This window comes from Triturus cristatus, chromosome 9 (assembly GCF_964204655.1).
Source record: "Triturus cristatus chromosome 9, aTriCri1.1, whole genome shotgun sequence".
Taxonomy (NCBI): domain Eukaryota; kingdom Metazoa; phylum Chordata; class Amphibia; order Caudata; family Salamandridae; genus Triturus; species Triturus cristatus.
Window position 1 is genome coordinate 1,098,237,879 of NC_140592.1, and position 20,326 is coordinate 1,098,258,204.

Genomic DNA, 20,326 nt, shown 5'->3' on the forward strand with positions numbered 1-20,326 from the left:
ATTTCAAGTGACAGCAGCAGCCCCTAAAGTGCTCTTTCTCTCTCTCTTTTTTCACGTCATTCGCAACACTCCCCTGAGGATATGCTCCTGCCGCAGTGGGTGACTGGGATCCACTCACTGAAGCTCCGTTTACAGCCTTCTCCATCTCTAACAGGCCTCTTTTGGCCAAGTAGTCTTGGGATTTGTATTGTGAATGCAAGCTGGACTGCTCCCTCCAAAACAAATTGACAAATTGCGACTAGGAGTCCGAGTAACAGGGACAGACCCATGAAGACCAGTGATGTGTGAGAGAGTGGGAGAATCAGGATCATAGCTATCAACAGTGCCGTAGATGCAGTAGCACCGGGGCGCAGAGGTTTGAGGGGCCCACTTCACTCCAGTTAGTGGCTGCTTAAGAAACAGTCAATGGAGGCCACTCAAATTATGTGGCAGGTGAAGACCAAAATACTAAATGATGCAGCAGGAAAAAAGGCAAATCATGTGGTGAAATGCAGCACATTTTGTTTGTGTTACTTCATTTGTTTATCCCTTTTTGTTACAAGTAAGACATTCAGGCAAAAGCTTAACCTCTTTAGTACCAGCTCATCACCAAAATACACAATGAGCAACTGAAAGGTGACCAATTACCCTTTTACAAATGGCCTGCTATTGCAATGCAACACGCATAGCAGTGTTTTTAGTAACCTTTGATCCACAAAAGCTAGGAACACTTGTTTTGTTAAAAGCTGCATATTGTGCAACAGATTATGGATTGTGTGGCAAATACATGATTATGCAAACGAGCATTGGCATAGCCAATAGGTCTCGCCTTTGGGATGTTGTAGAGCATTGTGGCTGCTGTGCATCATGTTGAAAAGTTATAATAAAGTATTAAGCATTTTTGTTACCTTTATACAAACCAAGACGACATTATATACAACTGAACAATCCGATTAAAAAAAGATTTGAACATTAAACATTTTTTTTTGTACTTGCACTGCTACCAACTTCTTTCTGCCTGTTCTCATGCTTGTTTGTTATAATATTTTTTGTTATGGGGATGCGGGAAATAAATAACGGGGGAGTGGAGGTTGGAAAACATTAATTTAATTATATCACGAGCAGCGGACGGACTCTAGGAGAGAATCAACAGATGCTAGATTCCGAGGGCAGAGTGACGTGATGCTCAGGTGGTGCGCTGATGCAAATTGGTGGTGGTGAGTGATGTTTGGTGCTCAGGTGGTGCCACTATATGGTGTGGATTGGAGGTACGTTGTGGGTTTGAAATATGTTTGGTGTGTAATTATGTGGTGTGTATTGGAAATGTGTGGAGTTGAATTGTGTGGCCTGGAACCGTGGTGTTGAGTGAAATTATGCTTCGTGAAATTGTCATTGTGTGGAGTGCTTTTATGTTGATTGGTGGTATGTGGCATAGAGTGCATTTTTGTGGAGTGTATTTATGTTCCATTGAGTAGAGTGTAATTATGTGGTGTGTAATTATGTGGCATTGAGTGGTATTATGTGGAGTGTATTTATGTTGAATTGAGTAGTGTGATTGTGGCGTGTAAATATGTGGCACTGGGTGGTATTATTTGTAGTGTATGTTGCATCGAGTGCAGTGTAATTATGTAGCATATAATTATGTGGCACTGAGTGGTATTATGTGAAGTGTATTTGTTGCATTGAGTAGAGTGTAATGTGGTGTGTACTTATGTGGTACTGAGTGGTATGTGGAGTGTATTTATGTTGCATTATATAGAAAGTGTTTATGTGGCGTGTTATTTCGTGGCACTGAGTGGTATTATGTGGAGTGTATTTATGTTGCATTGAGTAGAGTGTAATTTGTGTAATTATGTGATACTGAGTGGTATGTGGTGTATTTATGTTGCATTGAGTAGAGTGTAATTATGTGGTGTGTAATTATTGTTCTACCCAATGCATTTCGGGTTTAAAAAAAAAAACCTTTGTCAGGGGTATAGTTTTTGAAAAGTACACTGGATTGCGGCCACCTGACGGAACAGATACAAAAGCACCAATCATTAAATTATGTGTCAATAGTCCCATTGCCAGCAAACATTAGAAGAAACGTAGAGGAAAGAAGAGGTATAGAGAAAGATTAGAAGTTAAATAGGTGCGCAATGTGAGAAGTGAGCTGGTGACGCGGAAAATATTATCCTTCTAGTGTATCCACACTCTGTACTCATACGTGCACTAACCTCCGAGTTTAAACCAGAGTCATCACATGCATGCTCTATGTATTACCGTCACCAAGGATCAAAGTGCTTAATGGGTAACAATATACCTTTGCTGTACAATGTATCAAAGTAACTAAAAAGAGAAACGGAAATCCAAACGGAACAAATAATTAATAAAAGAGTGAAATAAAGCACGTTCTCTCATATGTCCCCACTACGCACATACTCAACAAAGCGCCGTCACCTCCAAAAGCCGTGTAAACCGTTCAACAATCTAAACCTCTAAGCAACAATGACTTGTGTCGGGTACTGTGGAATGCGGTTTTTCAAAAGTAACAAACTATTCCTGTTGTAAAACTCACCCGTGAAACGCCGTGAAGTCAGCCTGTAACTTCGACTCATTCGTTATAGTCAAACCAGTTTCCACTCACGTATCAAATTGCTGTTGTGTGTGAGCGTGAAAGGACTCTCCTATGTTTAAAGGCCGGCCTCATTCAATCAACTTTACTGTTCTTCTATCATGAACAACAGTACAACAATAAACGGGATGTCTTGGGTTCGAAAACTCCCCCCCCAAAAATATCAAGATGTGTTGAAATCCTAAAGCTATTTCACAAGCCCGGAAGTGGTGCGTGGGCTTGTGCCCGCCGCAGCAAAAGTGAAAGCGCCGCGTTTGCCCATATGTTTCCAATTAACGTGACCGCGAGACGCGGCGCGATAATTGGAAACATATGGTGCTCGTGCTTGCTCCTGTGGACCCTAGGCCACAAAACAGAGAAGGCGGGACATCCTCCCCCTTGGGCCAATTGTGTGCTGTCTTTTTTAGAAAGACAGCACGCATAGCCCAATAGCAAGTAATAAATTCCAAGCACACGCACAAGCGTGTGTTTGGACATTAAAAGCCCTTACAAAATGTCTCGCAGAGCAGCACATGCGCACTGGCTCAGACGAGACCTAAAAACACCGCAGCCACAAAATAATTCTAGTGGCCCTACATATAATTGATATGAAATTATTTTCTAAACACTGGAAATCACAGTTTCAAGCTATTTTTGCAGCATCCCAATGTAAACGCTGATAACAACTGATCATAATGTTGGAAAACACTGTAAAATGCCCTCTGGCTTCTGAAAAATAAACACTGAAATCAGGATAACCTAAATATATCCTATACCCTGTCCCTTTCCTTTTTAGGTCTCGCCCGTGCAGCAGAATCGCTCAGGACTTTGGTTCAAACTCGTGCCTGTTTTGCTCTGTTCTGTATTGGCACTCGTGCACGTTTGGCGTTTACCTTCCGGGAGCGAGCAGCTGCGCCATCTGTTTTTAATTATCTTGCTTGCGCTTTTGAAACAGATGGCGCTGCTGCTCGCTCCCGCAAGGGAAACGCAGTGTGTGTCTCGTCCCCTTTTGAACGCGCTTGCTGCTCCTCGATTCACGGCCGCCACACTTCCTGTTCTTTGATGATGCTGCTCGCTCTCCTCCCCCCTGCTCTCGCCGGCAGGGGGTTAATGAGTTAATGGAGAGTCCCTTGCTCACTTTGCCACTGGATTCAAGCAAGCCTGGCTGAAGACGGCTGAAATGCCAGAAACCGGTCCTAGGAAGCTTGTTTCCGGTCCAGGGAAGGCATGGCTTGGCAGTTCGGGCTGGACTGTTCCCATGAGGCACAGGGTCGGACTGATTTGCATATGGCCATGTCTGAACTGGGGTGGCAGAGTGGGCTAAAGAACGGTGATGGATTAAACCCAGATCTGTTGACTGGATGTGAGTGTTTGATTGGTTCTGATGCTCCGTCCATCACCACCCCCTTTTGTACCGATATGTTTTAACAGCAGCTCTAAGCGAAAGAGAAACTTAAGGCGTACTGCAGTGCTTTAAAATCTGTCACAAAACACAATAGATGCAAATAACGCGTGTGCCATTAAGAAAGCTATACGCTGATTAATCGGGGCGGCTTTAAATGGGCTGAGGACGCTTCGGGGGAACGGACTGGGGTAGAAGATAGACAACTGCACGCGTCTGTGTGTGTGAGCTTCACATGGGAGTTCTTTGCCCATCACTGTCAATTTCCATCTAACTTTCTTTCTTCTTTTTTCTTTTTTTTTTTCACCTTAGCACCCCTCTAAGAGTAGAGCACTGGCCATAGAGTGTAGCTGAGGTCAAACAAACCTCTTTCTAATATTACAGTAGTAACGTGACGTTCCTCTCCATGCGACATCTCACCATGCAGCAGCCAGAGACTGTGGTGACACACAGACTCTTTCACCTGTGCGCTAGTTCGCACATTGGTATTTGTGTCCACATCCAGCTGGTCCAGACTGTCACATATGTATATCATCTTCTCCGTTTCTTAACATCTTACAAGTATAGCGTTGTGGGAAATGGCAGGCGATATATTGCTGGGGCAGGCGGAACAAATCGTTTCATTGACAAGTAACACCTTTTATGGCATACAGTTGACCTCAGCGCTGCGCCTACAGATGCGCGCACCTTATTGGGTGCAAATACCTAAACGAGACTTATCACAATAATTAGGAGACTCGTCGACAATCGAGGTTCCTTTTTAAGTAATGAATGCCAAATGTAGGAAAAAGGCTAATAAAGCAGGTTTACTTCACTGATTTAAACCAAAATTTGGAGCAAATTTATGTATTTTGGATTACCCATAAGTTCCAGAAGTATCCCTTCGGAAGCTGCAACATTCATAGCTTCTCAAACATATTCACAGTCGAATCACTTTACTGCACTATTTAAACATGTGGAAATGCTTACTAAAAATGCATCGATCTGCAGGATTCAATATTCCCAGCCTACACCATCAGTATCCTGACTAAGCCTCCACTCCACTGTTTTCTTTTCACGTTTCAGATTCATTCAACTGATGAAATTCGTGACTTCAGTGCCAGTAAATGCTGGTCACTATTGAATTACTGACACCATTCCCCATAATAATGATGCTAGAAAAATGGAGGTTGGGGTCTTCGGAGTAATTGGCTGCCGAGGGCCTAATTAGACTCTTCACGGTCAATGAGTGTGATGCAGACCCCGTCCAAAGCCGCCCCTTGAGGGAATTGCCGTGAACCACTGCTGGACGTTCAGCCGCAGCTCAGCATAGGGCTACAATGGTGCTCGGCTGTGGTAGGCTTGTTGGCAGCAGAACAGCACCTGTCCTACAGTGATAAACACGACAAACCCACACGCTCCCCTGCTGGATCATGCAAGAGCATAACCCCAGTGAAAGCAGTAATGCCTTCCTCGTATGAATCATATCCTACAGGGTCATAGGTGAACTCCCCATTTTAATGACATAAAGTGGGCTGCCATTGATATTAAGCACGGGCCGGCAGTCACGTGGCAGCACGAACCATGAAAAACATACTGTCAATGCAGATGTAACAGGCATCTAAAATGCCACCTTTCCATAATGTGGACATTCTTCATGTACCGAGCATAACTTTTGGTGCATTGTGAGTATGTCATCCATCGAGTTCACTGCCGCGGAGCTGCCGTGCATGTTTGACTGCCCTTAGCTACTGGCATGTTGCAATGTCCCCTAGTCCACGTAGTATAACAGTTAGAAGTTAACGTTTTTGCTGTGATCTTCACTTGTAATTGTGTGCCCATGACATCTGTGCATACTGCAGTGTTTGTGTAGTGTACTGCACAGGTATGTTCGTCACAAGAGGTCTGGTGTATGTTCCTTCCTCTAACTAACTCACTCACTAACTCTCTCTCTCACTCTCTCTCTCACTAACTCATTATCTCACTCCCTCTCACTAACTCTCTCACTATCTAACTCACTTTAAAAACACTAATTCTAACTATCTCTCACGGACTCTCTCAAAACTAACTCTCTCTCTCTCTCACGGACTCTTTCTCAATAACTAACTCAAACTCTTTCTCTCTCACTGAATAACTTTCTCTCTCACTGAATAACTTTCTCTCTTACTAACGCACTCTCTCACTCACTCACTAATTTACTAACTCTCTCACTAACTAATTAACTAACCAACCAACTCTATCATTAAGAAACGTAATTCGCTAACTATCTCACTAACTGTTACACAGGTACTATTTCCCAAGCTTCAGCCTCCTGTTATTTATTGCCCCCCATAACAAAAACAAAACATAACAAGCAAGCATTGGCACACGCAGAAACAAGTTGCAAGCACTTAAAGTACAAAATTAGATCAAGACATTATTATTATGTAGAGGACTCCAAAACCAGGTTGGTGAGGCTGCCGTTTTGAACTTTTCATGACTGGAAAAGCACAGCGCTCCATATGCGATAATTTGCCTGCCTCATTGCTCGATATCCTACTAAGGAAACAATGGAAGATAATGCTACGAATACACATTTGAACTTACTTGAAGGAACAAACATACTCGCATCGAGACTCTGTGTCCCATCATGCATCCTAATTGAAATCACACTATGCATCCGCCCACTGGGGGTAGTTATACCAATAAATAAAAGCGGAAATGGAAAGAGTGCGAGCCTCAGATGTTATTTGTCTTCAGCCCAAGAAGAAGGGGTTTTCATACCTTGAAACGCGTTGGCAATTGAATTTCAAAGTGGAGCAGTGAGGCATGCTGCATGTTGAAGCCGGCTGGCGGAGCGCTGTCGAGTGTGCTCCCGTTGCTTCAGGGCATTTGGATGATTATTAATTAAACACGGCAGCCTGGCCGTGGGGAGCTGCACCATCACCGACTGGTAGATGACTCCAAAACCAGGTTGGTGAGGCTGCCGTTTTGAACTTTTCATGACTGGAAAAGCACAGCGCTCCATATGCGATAATTTGCCTGCCTCATTGCTCGATATCCTACTAAGGAAACAATGGAAGATAATGCTACGAATACACATTTGAACTTACTTGAAGGAACAAACATACTCGCATCGAGACTCTGTGTCCCATCATGCATCCTAATTGAAATCACACTATGCATCCGCCCACTGGGGGTAGTTATACCAATAAATAAAAGCGGAAATGGAAAGAGTGCGAGCCTCAGATGTTATTTGTCTTCAGCCCAAGAAGAAGGGGTTTTCATACCTTAAAACACGTTGGCAATTGAATTTCAAAGTGGAGCAGTGAGGCATGCTGCATGTTGAAGCCTGCTGGCGGAGCGCTGTCGAGTGTGCTCCCGTTGCTTCAGGGCATTTGGATGATTATTAATTAAACACGGCAGCCTGGCCGTGGGGAGCTGCACCATCACCGACTGGTAGAGGACTCCAAAACCAGGTTGGTGAGGCTGCCGTTTTGAACTTTTCATGACTGGAAAAGCACAGCGCTCCATATGCGATAATTTGCCTGCCTCATTGCTCGATATCCTACTAAGGAAACAATGGAAGATAATGCTACGAATACACATTTGAACTTACTTGAAGGAACAAACATACTCGCATCGAGACTCTGTGTCCCATCATGCATCCTAATTGAAATCACACTATGCATCCGCCGACTGGGGGTAGTTATACCAATAAATAAAAGCGGAAATGGAAAGAGTGCGAGCCTCAGATGTTATTTGTCTTCAGCCCAAGAAGAAGGGGTTTTCATACCTTGAAACGCGTTGGCAATTGAATTTCAAAGTGGAGCAGTGAGGCATGCTGCATGTTGAAGCCGGCTGGCGGAGCGCTGTCGAGTGTGCTCCCGTTGCTTCAGGGCATTTGGATGATTATTAATTAAACACGGCAGCCTGGCCGTGGGGAGCTGCACCATCACCGACTGGTAGATGACTCCAAAACCAGGTTGGTGAGGCTGCCGTTTTGAACTTTTCATGACTGGAAAAGCACAGCGCTCCATATGCGATAATTTGCCTGCCTCATTGCTCGATATCCTACTAAGGAAACAATGGAAGATAATGCTACGAATACACATTTGAACTTACTTGAAGGAACAAACATACTCGCATCGAGACTCTGTGTCCCATCATGCATCCTAATTGAAATCACACTATGCATCCGCCCACTGGGGGTAGTTATACCAATAAATAAAAGCGGAAATGGAAAGAGTGCGAGCCTCAGATGTTATTTGTCTTCAGCCCAAGAAGAAGGGGTTTTCATACCTTAAAACACGTTGGCAATTGAATTTCAAAGTGGAGCAGTGAGGCATGCTGCATGTTGAAGCCTGCTGGCGGAGCGCTGTCGAGTGTGCTCCCGTTGCTTCAGGGCATTTGGATGATTATTAATTAAACACGGCAGCCTGGCCGTGGGGAGCTGCACCATCACCGACTGGTAGAGGACTCCAAAACCAGGTTGGTGAGGCTGCCGTTTTGAACTTTTCATGACTGGAAAAGCACAGCGCTCCATATGCGATAATTTGCCTGCCTCATTGCTCGATATCCTACTAAGGAAACAATGGAAGATAATGCTACGAATACACATTTGAACTTACTTGAAGGAACAAACATACTCGCATCGAGACTCTGTGTCCCATCATGCATCCTAATTGAAATCACACTATGCATCCGCCCACTGGGGGTAGTTATACCAATAAATAAAAGCGGAAATGGAAAGAGTGCGAGCCTCAGATGTTATTTGTCTTCAGCCCAAGAAGAAGGGGTTTTCATACCTTGAAACGCGTTGGCAATTGAATTTCAAAGTGGAGCAGTGAGGCATGCTGCATGTTGAAGCCGGCTGGCGGAGCGCTGTCGAGTGTGCTCCCGTTGCTTCAGGGCATTTGGATGATTAATACTTTTTTAATATAGGCTTTCACTTGTACGTAATGCTTTCTTGGTCATATATATATAAGGTAACAAAAATGCTTTAAACTCTTCTTTATTATAACTTTGCAGAATTCTACAAACTAATGTACAGCACAGCTTAAAAACATTGGCAAAGTCAATATCTCTGGCTAAACACTTATAAGGTCCCAAAGGCGAGACCAATTGGCTATGTCAATGCTTGTTTAAAGAAAAAAAAGTTTTATATAGTGTGAACTTGACCCGAAGGTATCAGAGCACTTTATATGAGCATCAGTTACATTACAGATGGACCCATTCATTTTTGTTGGGCACGGGAAGATTAATTAATTGATTTTCCAGAATCACAGGATATTGAGCCTCCTGGCTGCCGAGACTCAAACCCAGTTCCCCAGCTTCGAGGCCAACCGCTCTAGTCGTCAGGCTGGAATAGCGACTTTAACATAATGTAGAAAGTCGTTTAAAGTTTGATCTCCAATACTTACTATGATTTGACGTGCAATTGTGTTTTAAGAAATTAAACCAAAGCTTTTTTTCCCGAATTATTTTGAGTTGAGGTAGTTTCAAATGGAAAAGCTTTTATGCAGATTTCCATACAGTGATCAGTAGTAACCTGAGAGAGAACAACTTGTTTACATATCTGAATAAGTCAGTTTCAATAAAAAATAATTCCTGCCACTGCTAGGCATTACTCATAGAAAAATGGCTGCGCATTCAGTGATTCCTTACAGTAGCTAAATGCTGAAGCTGCACAAACCACATTTTTTAGCGGAGCCATTTATATTAGTTTGTTTGTATAACAGTTTTTAGCATTTAGTTTAAGATGTATCATTTACAAATTCTAACTCTTTTTGTGCAGGTCCAGCAGCAGGTGCACCCAGATCTTTCAGCAAAAGAAGATTCATTGTATTACATTGAAGAGTTGATTCTTCAGCTGCTGAACAAACTATGCATAGCACAGCCACGGACAGTGCAAGATGTGGAGGTAACAAATCCAGCATACTTTGTGAAAATACAAGCGGCCTTGGCAAAGAGGTGCATCCATATTAAAACTTTCTGATGGTACAAGTGTTTTGCAGCAAGATATCACCCTGCAGTGGAAGAATAAAATAATTCAGAGACAGGAATATTTGAGCCTGTGTGTAGTCCTTCAGACAAGTGAAGGACATATTTACTCTGAATGTTAATTTTTCCAAATGAACATATCAATATCTAAAGCATAGGTCTTGGTCTGAGTCTTGATCTGGGTGCAGAAGGAGGTCTAGTTTGTTATTACATGTTCGATAAAGACATTATCACAATTGATAGCACAGTAAAATAAGTTGGTATTAAAAACACACCTAACCTCAATAAAAATGCTTTGCAATAAAACAAAACACAATAAAATACAAGATTATAAATCGACAGCAATAGAAACCAAAAAAATGTGATGTATACATGAACTCAGTAACTAGCTTACAGGTCAGATGAATTACTGTTCTTGTTCCAGGAGCGCAAATAACCGAACAACTAAATAAGTAGTCTGGAAAGCTACCCCGCTCCAAGCCCCAGTCATCTTTTTCTGAATAATGAAAGCGGTAACACATTTCCTGGGACATTTGTACCAATAGCTATCTTTTCTGTGTCGGAGAGAGAAATAAGTGGATGCCGATATATGCTTCAGTTTAATTCTGAGTGAGGAGGGTACATCTCATTTGAAACTATGAGCCTTAATCATGTTTTATTTAAAATTTTTAAGCAGAGCACTTTTAAAGAAATATTGTGACAAACATGTCAGATCCAACAAGTATGTACTAATTAGTTTGATTAGAAATTGGGTAAAACAACTTTTTTGGTTGCTTCAGGCTCCTCTTGTGTTATGAAACAATCTGAGAGAGAATCACTAAGGTGCTGATTACAACTTGGCGGTGCAGGAGTGGGGCGGCCTGCTTCTGCAGCGCCATATTTGACCACCAGCTGCCAGCCAGATTAGGAGTTTTCTCCTGGTCTGGTAGGCGGTCCTTTGGCGGGTCCACAGCAGTGCCTTTCAAAAAGGCACCACAATGGGAATGTCGGAGCAAGTTCCTGCACAGCATGTGCTGTTTAGTCCATGCCGTGCAGGTACTGGCTGTGCATGCACACAGGGGGGCACACCATGTATCCAAGTGTACAGGGGCAACAGGCGGCCCTGTAGGGCCCATGCTGCTTCCCCACCACCAGGACTGGCGGTGGGAAACTCCGAATATGCTTGGTTGAGCTGCAGCGGCACCGCCTAGCATATTGCTGCCCCAGAAAGTCACACCACCGCCAGGGAATGCTTTTTCCTGGCGGATGCGGCGGTCGCAGAATGGTTTGACCACCGTACTTGTAATCCGGCGGTCAGACCACTGGTGCGGCGGTCCCCGACCTCCACTGCACCTCCACCACTGGTTCGGCGGTCTGATGTACAGCTGAACTCGTAATCGGGCCCGAAGTCAGGCTCTTATTGGAATGAAAAAATAATCAAGAGCCGTCTCGTCCCACAGTTTACCAGTGACGTCCAGCCCAAACTCAAGTTGGCCGGTTTTGCATGGGTTGCCTAGTCTGAGCCTAGTGTAAGGGTAATCTTGGCATCCAGCACTTTTCAAAGACTGCTTTATAGTCAGAGAAAAACCTTTAAACCTTATTTCGGCTTTGTATGTTTTATTTTTTTAAAAGAGCAATTGTTGAGAGAATTGTTGTATCCCCCAATATAAATTGGAGGCTAGAACAATGCTAAAATAGTCATAGGTTTGAGGGGTAACCAGTCACCCGCCTTCAACAGACTAAGTAAACCTACTCCTAGAATTACTAAAAATCATTATTTTGGTTTTAGTTATGTGCATCGTTAGGCTGTTTTCTTAAAAGTATTGAAGGATAAAGTTCAGACGCTGAAGCCCATAGGAGATTTTTCCATTAATATAAGATTGTAAGCGTACTCCATGATTGGTATTTTTTACTGTCCAGCTTAGGAGGATAGCAATTAACCTTATTGACTAGATCCACCAAGTATATAAAAAAAAGCCTACAGGCCAAGATGCAGCCCTGCTTGGCTCAAGTACGGGTTGGTTACCAGTTTTTGTATTAAGGAAGATTGCCATTTTGTATTTGCACCCTGGTGGAGTCATGTAATGTTTTGTAAAATACAGTATCATGAGGTCGATATTCTGAGCTTTCATCTTAGACCAATCTGTCTCCCTAGCAATCCCAAGAAAGGCATTGCTAAAATCAGTTTTGCAGCGTGAATCCTTTTCTGGATTCACATGCTGTGCATCATTCCGCCATCTAGGGGTTGGCTCCGGAGTGGTCTTTTTTTTTTTTCTTCGTTTTGGTCGCTCTCGACCACCATTTGGTGTCAGGTACGTCCCCTGTATGACGTCGGACGGCATCCTGGAGGTCGACGTGCGCGGTGGCCATCTTCAGATTCTTTTTTCCGCCGTTGGGTCTAGAATCAAAACGGGAAGCTCCGAAGAAAATTTTGTTTTCCTGAAAAAACTTAAAGAAAAGAAGATTGTCATCAATAGGACCAACGAGAAGAGATTGATCATCGACGCAGAGTCGTAGACAGAGGCAGAGCGGCCCTTTCTTTTCAACATCCGAGGCGAGGCAGGGGCCATGGAGAAGACCCCTTTCAAATTCTGCCCTAAGTGCCATCACAAATACGCACAGCGTGATTCACACACTGTGTGCAACCTCTGCCAACCCAAGGATCACCAGGGCAAAGACTGTGAGGCCTGTGCAGCGTTCCTGCCAAAGAGTCTCTGGACACGCCGAAATCAGAGACAGGCCCACTACACCACGATGTTGATGCCAACGAAGAAACCTTTCATGAGGGAGATGGGTTTCTCAAGCGACTAAGAGGAGCATGTAGCTCCTGCGAAATTCACACATGAAGGATCGGACGTCGAAGTTCTAGAAAGACGCCGAGAAAAGCCGCGCCGCGAAGATGGCGAAGAAGTCGAAGAAAAAGACGTAGAAGGTAAGATCCAAAGATCCGTCGGAACCGAAGGGCCACAAACCGAAAACAGCCAAGGCAGCCCAGATGCCGAACAAAAAGGCGATCGAAGGTCAGCCGAGAACAGAAGAAGCCCACGGCACCCATCTAAGGGTTGCCGAAGAGGGGAAGTCGCACAAGACTCCAAAGCCAAGGGTCGGCGACAAAGAACCTGCAAAAAAAGGCCTCAACGCGGAAAAGAAAAGGAAGACCACGGCATCCGATGCCGAAAGGGCCTCGAAGTCGAAATGAAGAAAAGAAGACTCGAGGGAGAGATGGCTGCGCTATTACAAAGAAAGAAGGAATTCGACAAATCATTTAAGGAGTATCGAATCCCTAAGGCTCCGGATGTCGAGCCGGAAATCTTCGACGCTAAAGAAGAGGAAGATGTTATTCTCCAATCCCCACCAATGCCAGAACCTCGAGGCGAAGATCCCGAGGAATGCGATAAATTACCGGAGGAAGAGGAAAACTAAGAAAACTTCAAGGACGAATCGAATGATCTCGACACCAAGAGTCCAGAGGAGGAGAGCTGCAACTATCCCTCGAAGGCATCTCCCCCAGATGACATTGCCTCCTACAATGAAATTGTGAAAAGGGCTGCAAACCAGTTTGGGGTGCCCCTAGAGGAAGAAAAGGGGGATACATGTTTCCTGCTGGAAACCCTGGCACCTGCAACAAGGGGGACATAATATCTACCCATGTTGCCAAGTATTCTGGACTAAGGTAAGAAAGCCTTCAAAGAGCCAAGGTTTAACAAAGGGGTAACTCCTAGAGCGGAGAAAAATTATAAACCCTCTTCAAAAGTACCAAAATATATACAGGGAAATGTTACACCAGATTCTATCATCATAACAACAGCCAGAAGGAGAGCTAATTCAGTCTCCAACATAGGACCTCCACCAGAAAAGTAGAGCAAAAGGATGGACTTGGTGGGCAAAACAGCAGATACCGCAAGTGGGCAAATATTCACGGGAACCATACTCCGAAGACATGCCTGGTTCAGGATCTCTGTATTCAAAGATGAAGTCCAGACATCAATTATCAACAGGCCTCTTAACTGGACAAGTTATTTGGCAAGAAAGTGGATTAATCCCTTCAACAGATCAAGAAGGATAATGAAAAAGCTAGGGCAATGGGGGCCCTACAACAAAGAGGATCTTTCAAAAGAGGAGGTTTCTCTAACAGAAAGACCACAGGAAGAGTCAGCTTCGGCCAAAACCATCAGATGCCACAACAGTCCCAGGGGCAAAACACAAGTCAACAAATGGGTCAACAATCTGGTTGCCAGGGCAGGCGACAACAGAAGCAGCCCTTTCGAGGGCGAGGAAATGGCAGAGGAAGAGGCCAAACCTCAAGAGAAAGAGGTAATACCTCTAACTGACTTCCACACAAAAAAAGACCCACACAGAACACCAGTGGGGGGCAAGAATATCCTTTTTCCACAACCGGTGAAAAAGGATCACAACGGACAAATGGATATTAAATTTGGTACAACATGGATATTGCATAGAGCTTACAAATACACTGCCTGCAAATCCACCAAGGATAAGAAAATCACCCAAATCAGAACAAACACTACTAAACGCAGAAATCAAAGAACTGTATCTAAAATAAGCAATAGAAACCGTACCAAAACAGGAACGGCACAAAGGAAGCTACTCACCATACTTCCTTGTACCAAAATAAGACCTAACCCCGAGACCAATTTTGGACTTAAGATTCATAAACAAATTCATATGAACACAACACTTCAAAATGTGTGCCCTTCAATAAATAATCCCGCAAATCCAAAAAGGAGATTTCCTAGCAACAATAGACCTCAAGGACACCTATTTACATATTCCAATGAACAAAAAACACAAAGTACGTAAGGTTCCTACACAACAGAACACACGACCAATTTAAGGTACTCCCGTTCTGAATAAAATCAGCTCCACGGGTGTTCACAAAGTGTCTGGCCGCTGTGGCCGCCTACCTAAGAAGAGAAAAAATCCATGTATGCCACTATCTGGATGATTGGCTAATAAGGGGACGCACAAAACAAATATGCCACAATCACGTTCAGAAGGCAATCCAAACACTTCATAGTCTAGGTTTTTCAATAAACCACAAAAAATCATCAATGAACCCAGAAAAGGAAAAAACCTTTCTAGGGGCAAGACTGAATACAAAAAACGCAAAGGCTTATCCCACACAGAACAGGATACAAGCTATCTACAAGAAAACAGCCCTCTACCAGAAGAGACAGTCTCTGACAGTGAGGAAGGTAATGAAACTCATGGGCATGATGGCATCATCCATACCACTCATCCCTCACGCTTGCCCACACATGCGACCATTCCAAGAATGGATCACCAACAGCTGGTCACAAGCCACAGGGAGTTGGGAAGATCTAGTGGTTGTTACACAAAGGATACACGCAGAGACACAATGGTGAGCATTCAAAAACATAGCAGAGGGGAGACTTTTCAGGAACACAACTCCATCTGTGGCGATCATCATGGATGCATTCCTCAACGGTTGGGGAGCACATCTGGACCAGCTACAGATTCAGGACAATGGCGCAAAGAAGACTCCATGAAACACATCAATTTCTTAGAAATAAAAAACGTTCTTCTGGCACTCAAAGCATTCCAGAAACAGGTTCAGGGGAAGACCATCCTAATACAGACAGACAACACAACTACAATGTTTTACCTGATCAAACAGGGTGGAACGAAATCCTTTCCCCTGAGCAAACTTGCACAAGAAATCTGGCAATGGGCAAAACCACAGCAGATCAATCTGCAAACTGTACATCTACCAGGAGTAGACATCGTCACAGAAGACAGGCTAAGCAGGCAAAACAGTTGATCACACGAATGGGAGCTAAGGCAAACAGTACAATACCTGTTCAACATCTGGGGAAAACCAGTATTGGACCTCTTTGCAACAATACAGAACAAGAAATGCCAGAACTTTACATCCAGGTTTCCACACCACCTGTCAAAGGGAAATGCTCTTTCACGCAGTTGGTCTCAGACATTTGTCTTCGCCTTTCCACCAATTCCCCTGATACAAAGAGTACTACAAAAAGCAAGCGAACCAGGAAAAAATGATTTTCGTTGCCCCCCGTTGGCCAATACAGACATGGTACTCAACTCTCCTTAGAAATCTCCCAAGGAGAGATGATCAGGATCAAAGCAAACAAGGACTTGCTAACAATTCAACAGGGCCAAATCTTTTACCCAGAACCAGCGACGCTACAACTAGCGGCCTGGCGCCTGAATACATAGAATTTGGGCACCTCAAACTGCCGTCCAGAACCATGGAGATTCTAAGGGAGGCAAGAAAACAATCAACGAGGAAATGCTTTACAGTTGAATGGAAGCGATGTACCACATGGTGCACCGCTAACAACAATACCAATACAATAAACGCGCAGGAAACAGTAGTCCGATATCTTACCCACCTTTTAGACAGCAACATCAATTGTTCAAGCCTAAAGGTACACCTCGCGGCCATAGTGGTGTACACAAGAGGAAAAACATGAAAGCTTCTTTACTAGACCACTCATTATAAGATTTTTCGAAGGAGCAAAAAGAATGGCTCCACCGAGAACTGCTCCTGTACCAACATGGAGTTTAAATACAGTGCTGTCTCAGCTAATGGGAAAACCGTTTGAACCCATGCATACAGTGGATATCAAACATACTCTCAAAACAGCATTTCTCATTGCAATAACATCACTACGGAGAATAAGGGAACTACAGGCATTAACTATGCAAGAGCCCTATTTACAAGTGCACATGGATAAGGTAACCTTAAACGATCCCACAGCTTTTACCAAAGGTGTTACCCACGTATCACTTGAATCAAAACATCATCTTGCCAGTTTTCTTCAAGGAACCAAAAACTAAGGCAGAAAAAAAGCCTCCACAACCTGGATGTAAGGAGAGCTCTACTGTACTATCTGTAAAGAACAGAACAGCTAAGGAAAACTAAACAGTTGTTTGTTGCTTAGTCACATACCAACACAGGATCGGCTGTCACTGCAAGATGGATAGTACAAACTACACAACTAAGCTACACCAATGCCAAAAAAGAACTAACAATACAACCAACAGCTCACTCCACTAGGAAGAAAGGAGCAACACTAGCTTTCATGGCAAATGTACTCATCGATGCCATCTGCGCAACAGCAACATGCTCATCACCACACATTTACAAAGCATTATTGTGTGGATATGCAAATTAATAAGGAAGCTCAAATTTGGAGAAAGGGTGCTTCAACACCTGTTTGCTAAGTCTTCTCACCACAGCCTCCCGAACATGGGAGAAACCGCTACATAATCTGATGCACAGAAAAGGATTCACGCTGCAAAACGAAATGGTTACTTACCAATTGGAGTAGTTTTGCAGCTTGAAGAGTTTTCTGGATTCAAATATGACCCTCCTAGCCTTCCCCTAAAAGGAACAAAAACAGGTGGGGAAGCAAAGTACAATGCTAAGAACTATAAATAAGGACCATCACAAGGATTAAACTGCATAAACACAGAAAAAAGAATCCGAAGATGGCCAACACGCATGTTGACCTCCAGGATGCCGTCTGACGTCATACAGGGGACATACCTGACACCAAATGGTGGTTGACAGCGACCAAAACAAGAAAAAAAAAAAAAAAAACATTCCGGACCCAACTATTAGCTGGCGGAATGATGCACAGCATGTGAATCCAGAAAACTCTTCAAGCTGCAAAACTACTCCTACTGGTAAGTAACCATTTCGTTAGGCAGCAATTAACAAAATATTTGTTCATCTACACTTCCATGTCCATGATCACATTCAGTCCAGTACTGCAATGACATGAACGATTTTGGGCTCTAAATCCCACCTGTGCCCAATTAAGAATCTATTCCTTGCCATGCAATAAAACATTGGTAATATATATTGCTCTCAACTGTCACACTCTTGTACATAGTATGTTCTGTCTCCTGCATCTGTGGATCTTTACAAGTTTTTATTCTCCTTAGTAACTCCTTGTTTAGAAAATGCCATACCACTGTTAAAGATTTACCAGTGCTATTTCAAAACTGTAAATAAACTAGAAAAAACTGTATTTTATCACATGAAGGGAAGTGCTGAGGTGGAGTGATGGGTCATTGACCTCTTACCCTACCTAGATTTTAAGAAGGTTGTAAACTGGTGCCCTTACACACTTCACAGAAAGTGGTTTCCCACCTGCACACCACCTAGTGCATATTTTTACCAATTTTGGATGTGATAATATGTATTATACAAACAGTGCGTGCAGCTGAGAGCTGATGGGCATGCCTAAACGTCCTGTGACCAAATATGCAAAAGAGAAGAAACGGAAACGTCCGTTCTTATCTCGCAGCGCACAGCGATAGTCCCCAAGGTTTCAACTACAGAGTAAATCACATATGATTCATGTGAACTAACGTTTCAACATGTTTTCAAAATATTAATGATTTGCAACCAAACAATTTTTCCAGTACATCACAATGTTTTATAATCACATTGATGAGAATTTCATATTGACAAAAATATGTTTCGAATTCAAAATATAACCATGTTCAAAGCAAAAAATAAAATCTGCTTATTTAACAGTATCTGAACCAAGTCCTGATGCATTTCGTGTTTCTAAGAACTCTTATTCAGGGGAAAGAACTTTGAGGATGACATGGTCCAAGTGAAAACACCTGCCAGAACAGTTCAAAGAAAGTATAAGTCCAAGTACAATGATGAAACAACTGTGTTTTATATATGTACACTCTAATACAAAACTACGGGAGTCTGTGCTTGTATACCATGTATACCAGAAACGACGTGCCCGTGAGGTCTGTGTCAACAACAGTGGTACATGAGCGAGTGTCTGTATCTACCATATTGACTGGTTTTCAGATGTACGCCATAACGAGTGAATATAGAACCAACTAGCCCGTAGTACTCCCGCGTGCTTATATGCTAAATAAGTGCTTGTTTGTAGAAATAAAAGCCGCGTGCAAAAACCGAATCTGTAGATCTATCAATGAGAAAATTAAAAAATGCGTGAGCATAACGTGGTACGCAACATCGTGATACATAAATACCAACAAAATGCCTGGCAGCTTACCGACATCCACTACATGCAAACTCACGAAGCTGTACTAAAAAAAACAAATACAGAAATTCACTATTTGTGCCGTTACCACGGTCCCAAAAAGTACTCATGTAGCGCTCAACAGAGCCCTACCTTAAAATCGCTGTCGTGCCGGCAAAGTTTTCTATGGAAAATAAAAAACGGGTTGGTGCCGTCCGCACGAATTGTAGATCCAATGGTGCTAACGCGGTAAACTGAAACAGACTCACCGACGTGTAACGTATCCCGGAAGTCCTGGTCACATGACATCAAGCGGACGTGCGTGAACCAATAAAAATCCAAGCCATTTTAAACAGTAGACCGCGACCGGGTAGGAAACGAAAGAATGCAAACTTTATTGGTAAGGACAGAGGTCTAACGCACAACAGTACCCTCCATAAAAAAACTTGTATACATGAAAGCACAAGATAAAACAATTATTAAAGTGCGGTAAACCGTAAATAGTGTTGAATGTCACGAAAGTGCCAGTAAACCCAAAAATTAGGAAATAGAAATTACCTCATGTTTATCTCAGTGGATGAACCAGATGAAATAAAGAATATAGTGCTGCGTGTGACTCTGAGTGGTGTTAATGGTGTCTGATGAATACAGTGAGCACAAGCACAGAGGTACAGGCCACAGTACCTATGTAAAGATTCAAACCTGGATTATAAAAAACATGACAGTTCATAATGATCATTTAAACCTTTAGGTATTAGAGTCCCTAAATAATCTATCCAAAAGGTTTCACGCTGAACTAGTAACGTGTGGTATTCAATGCCTGTGCGAGATTCTATTCGATCAAGAATAGTAAATCGCAGTTGTGGATTATGTGTGTTTTTATCTTCCTCGAGGTTCTACCCACATGTTAAACCGCATGGGCAACATATGGCATATATTACCTCTTCTGTATCAACATGTTTTTAACACAGATACGTACATCGAACTACCAACAGGTCCAACACAGGAATTCAAGATGATACTACAACAGATTCTAGATCACGCTGAAGAGATGGGGTGGATAAATGATACCACGAAGCGTTTCTTACTATCTACTGCTCCCAAAACACCACATATACATATGCTACTGAAGATGCATAAGGATGCAGTAAACCCTCCATTCCGTCCCATTGTAGCCAGCTGTGCATCCATACATGAATCAGTTGGACAATACATTGATTATCATTTGCAACCATTGGTTCAATCATGGATCACGTACGTAAAGGATACCACCGACTGTCTAAACAAATTGGAACATACGCAAAGCTTTTGATGAGGATGTTTTATTATGCACAATTGATTTTGTAGCATTATATACCTCGATTCCTCATGGGGAAGGTA

General features: G+C 43.1%; 1 protein-coding gene across 1 annotated transcript in view; it reads left to right on the plus strand.

Annotated features, from left to right (window-relative positions):
• Window positions 1-20,326, plus strand: part of SOS2 (SOS Ras/Rho guanine nucleotide exchange factor 2) — a 324,695-nt gene that overhangs the window by 76,321 nt on the left and 228,048 nt on the right. Inside the window, exon 2 of the mRNA XM_085627000.1 lies at window positions 9,730-9,855. Coding sequence (XP_085483126.1) covers window positions 9,730-9,855 — 126 coding nt within the window. The remainder of the gene's footprint in view (window positions 1-9,729; window positions 9,856-20,326) is intronic.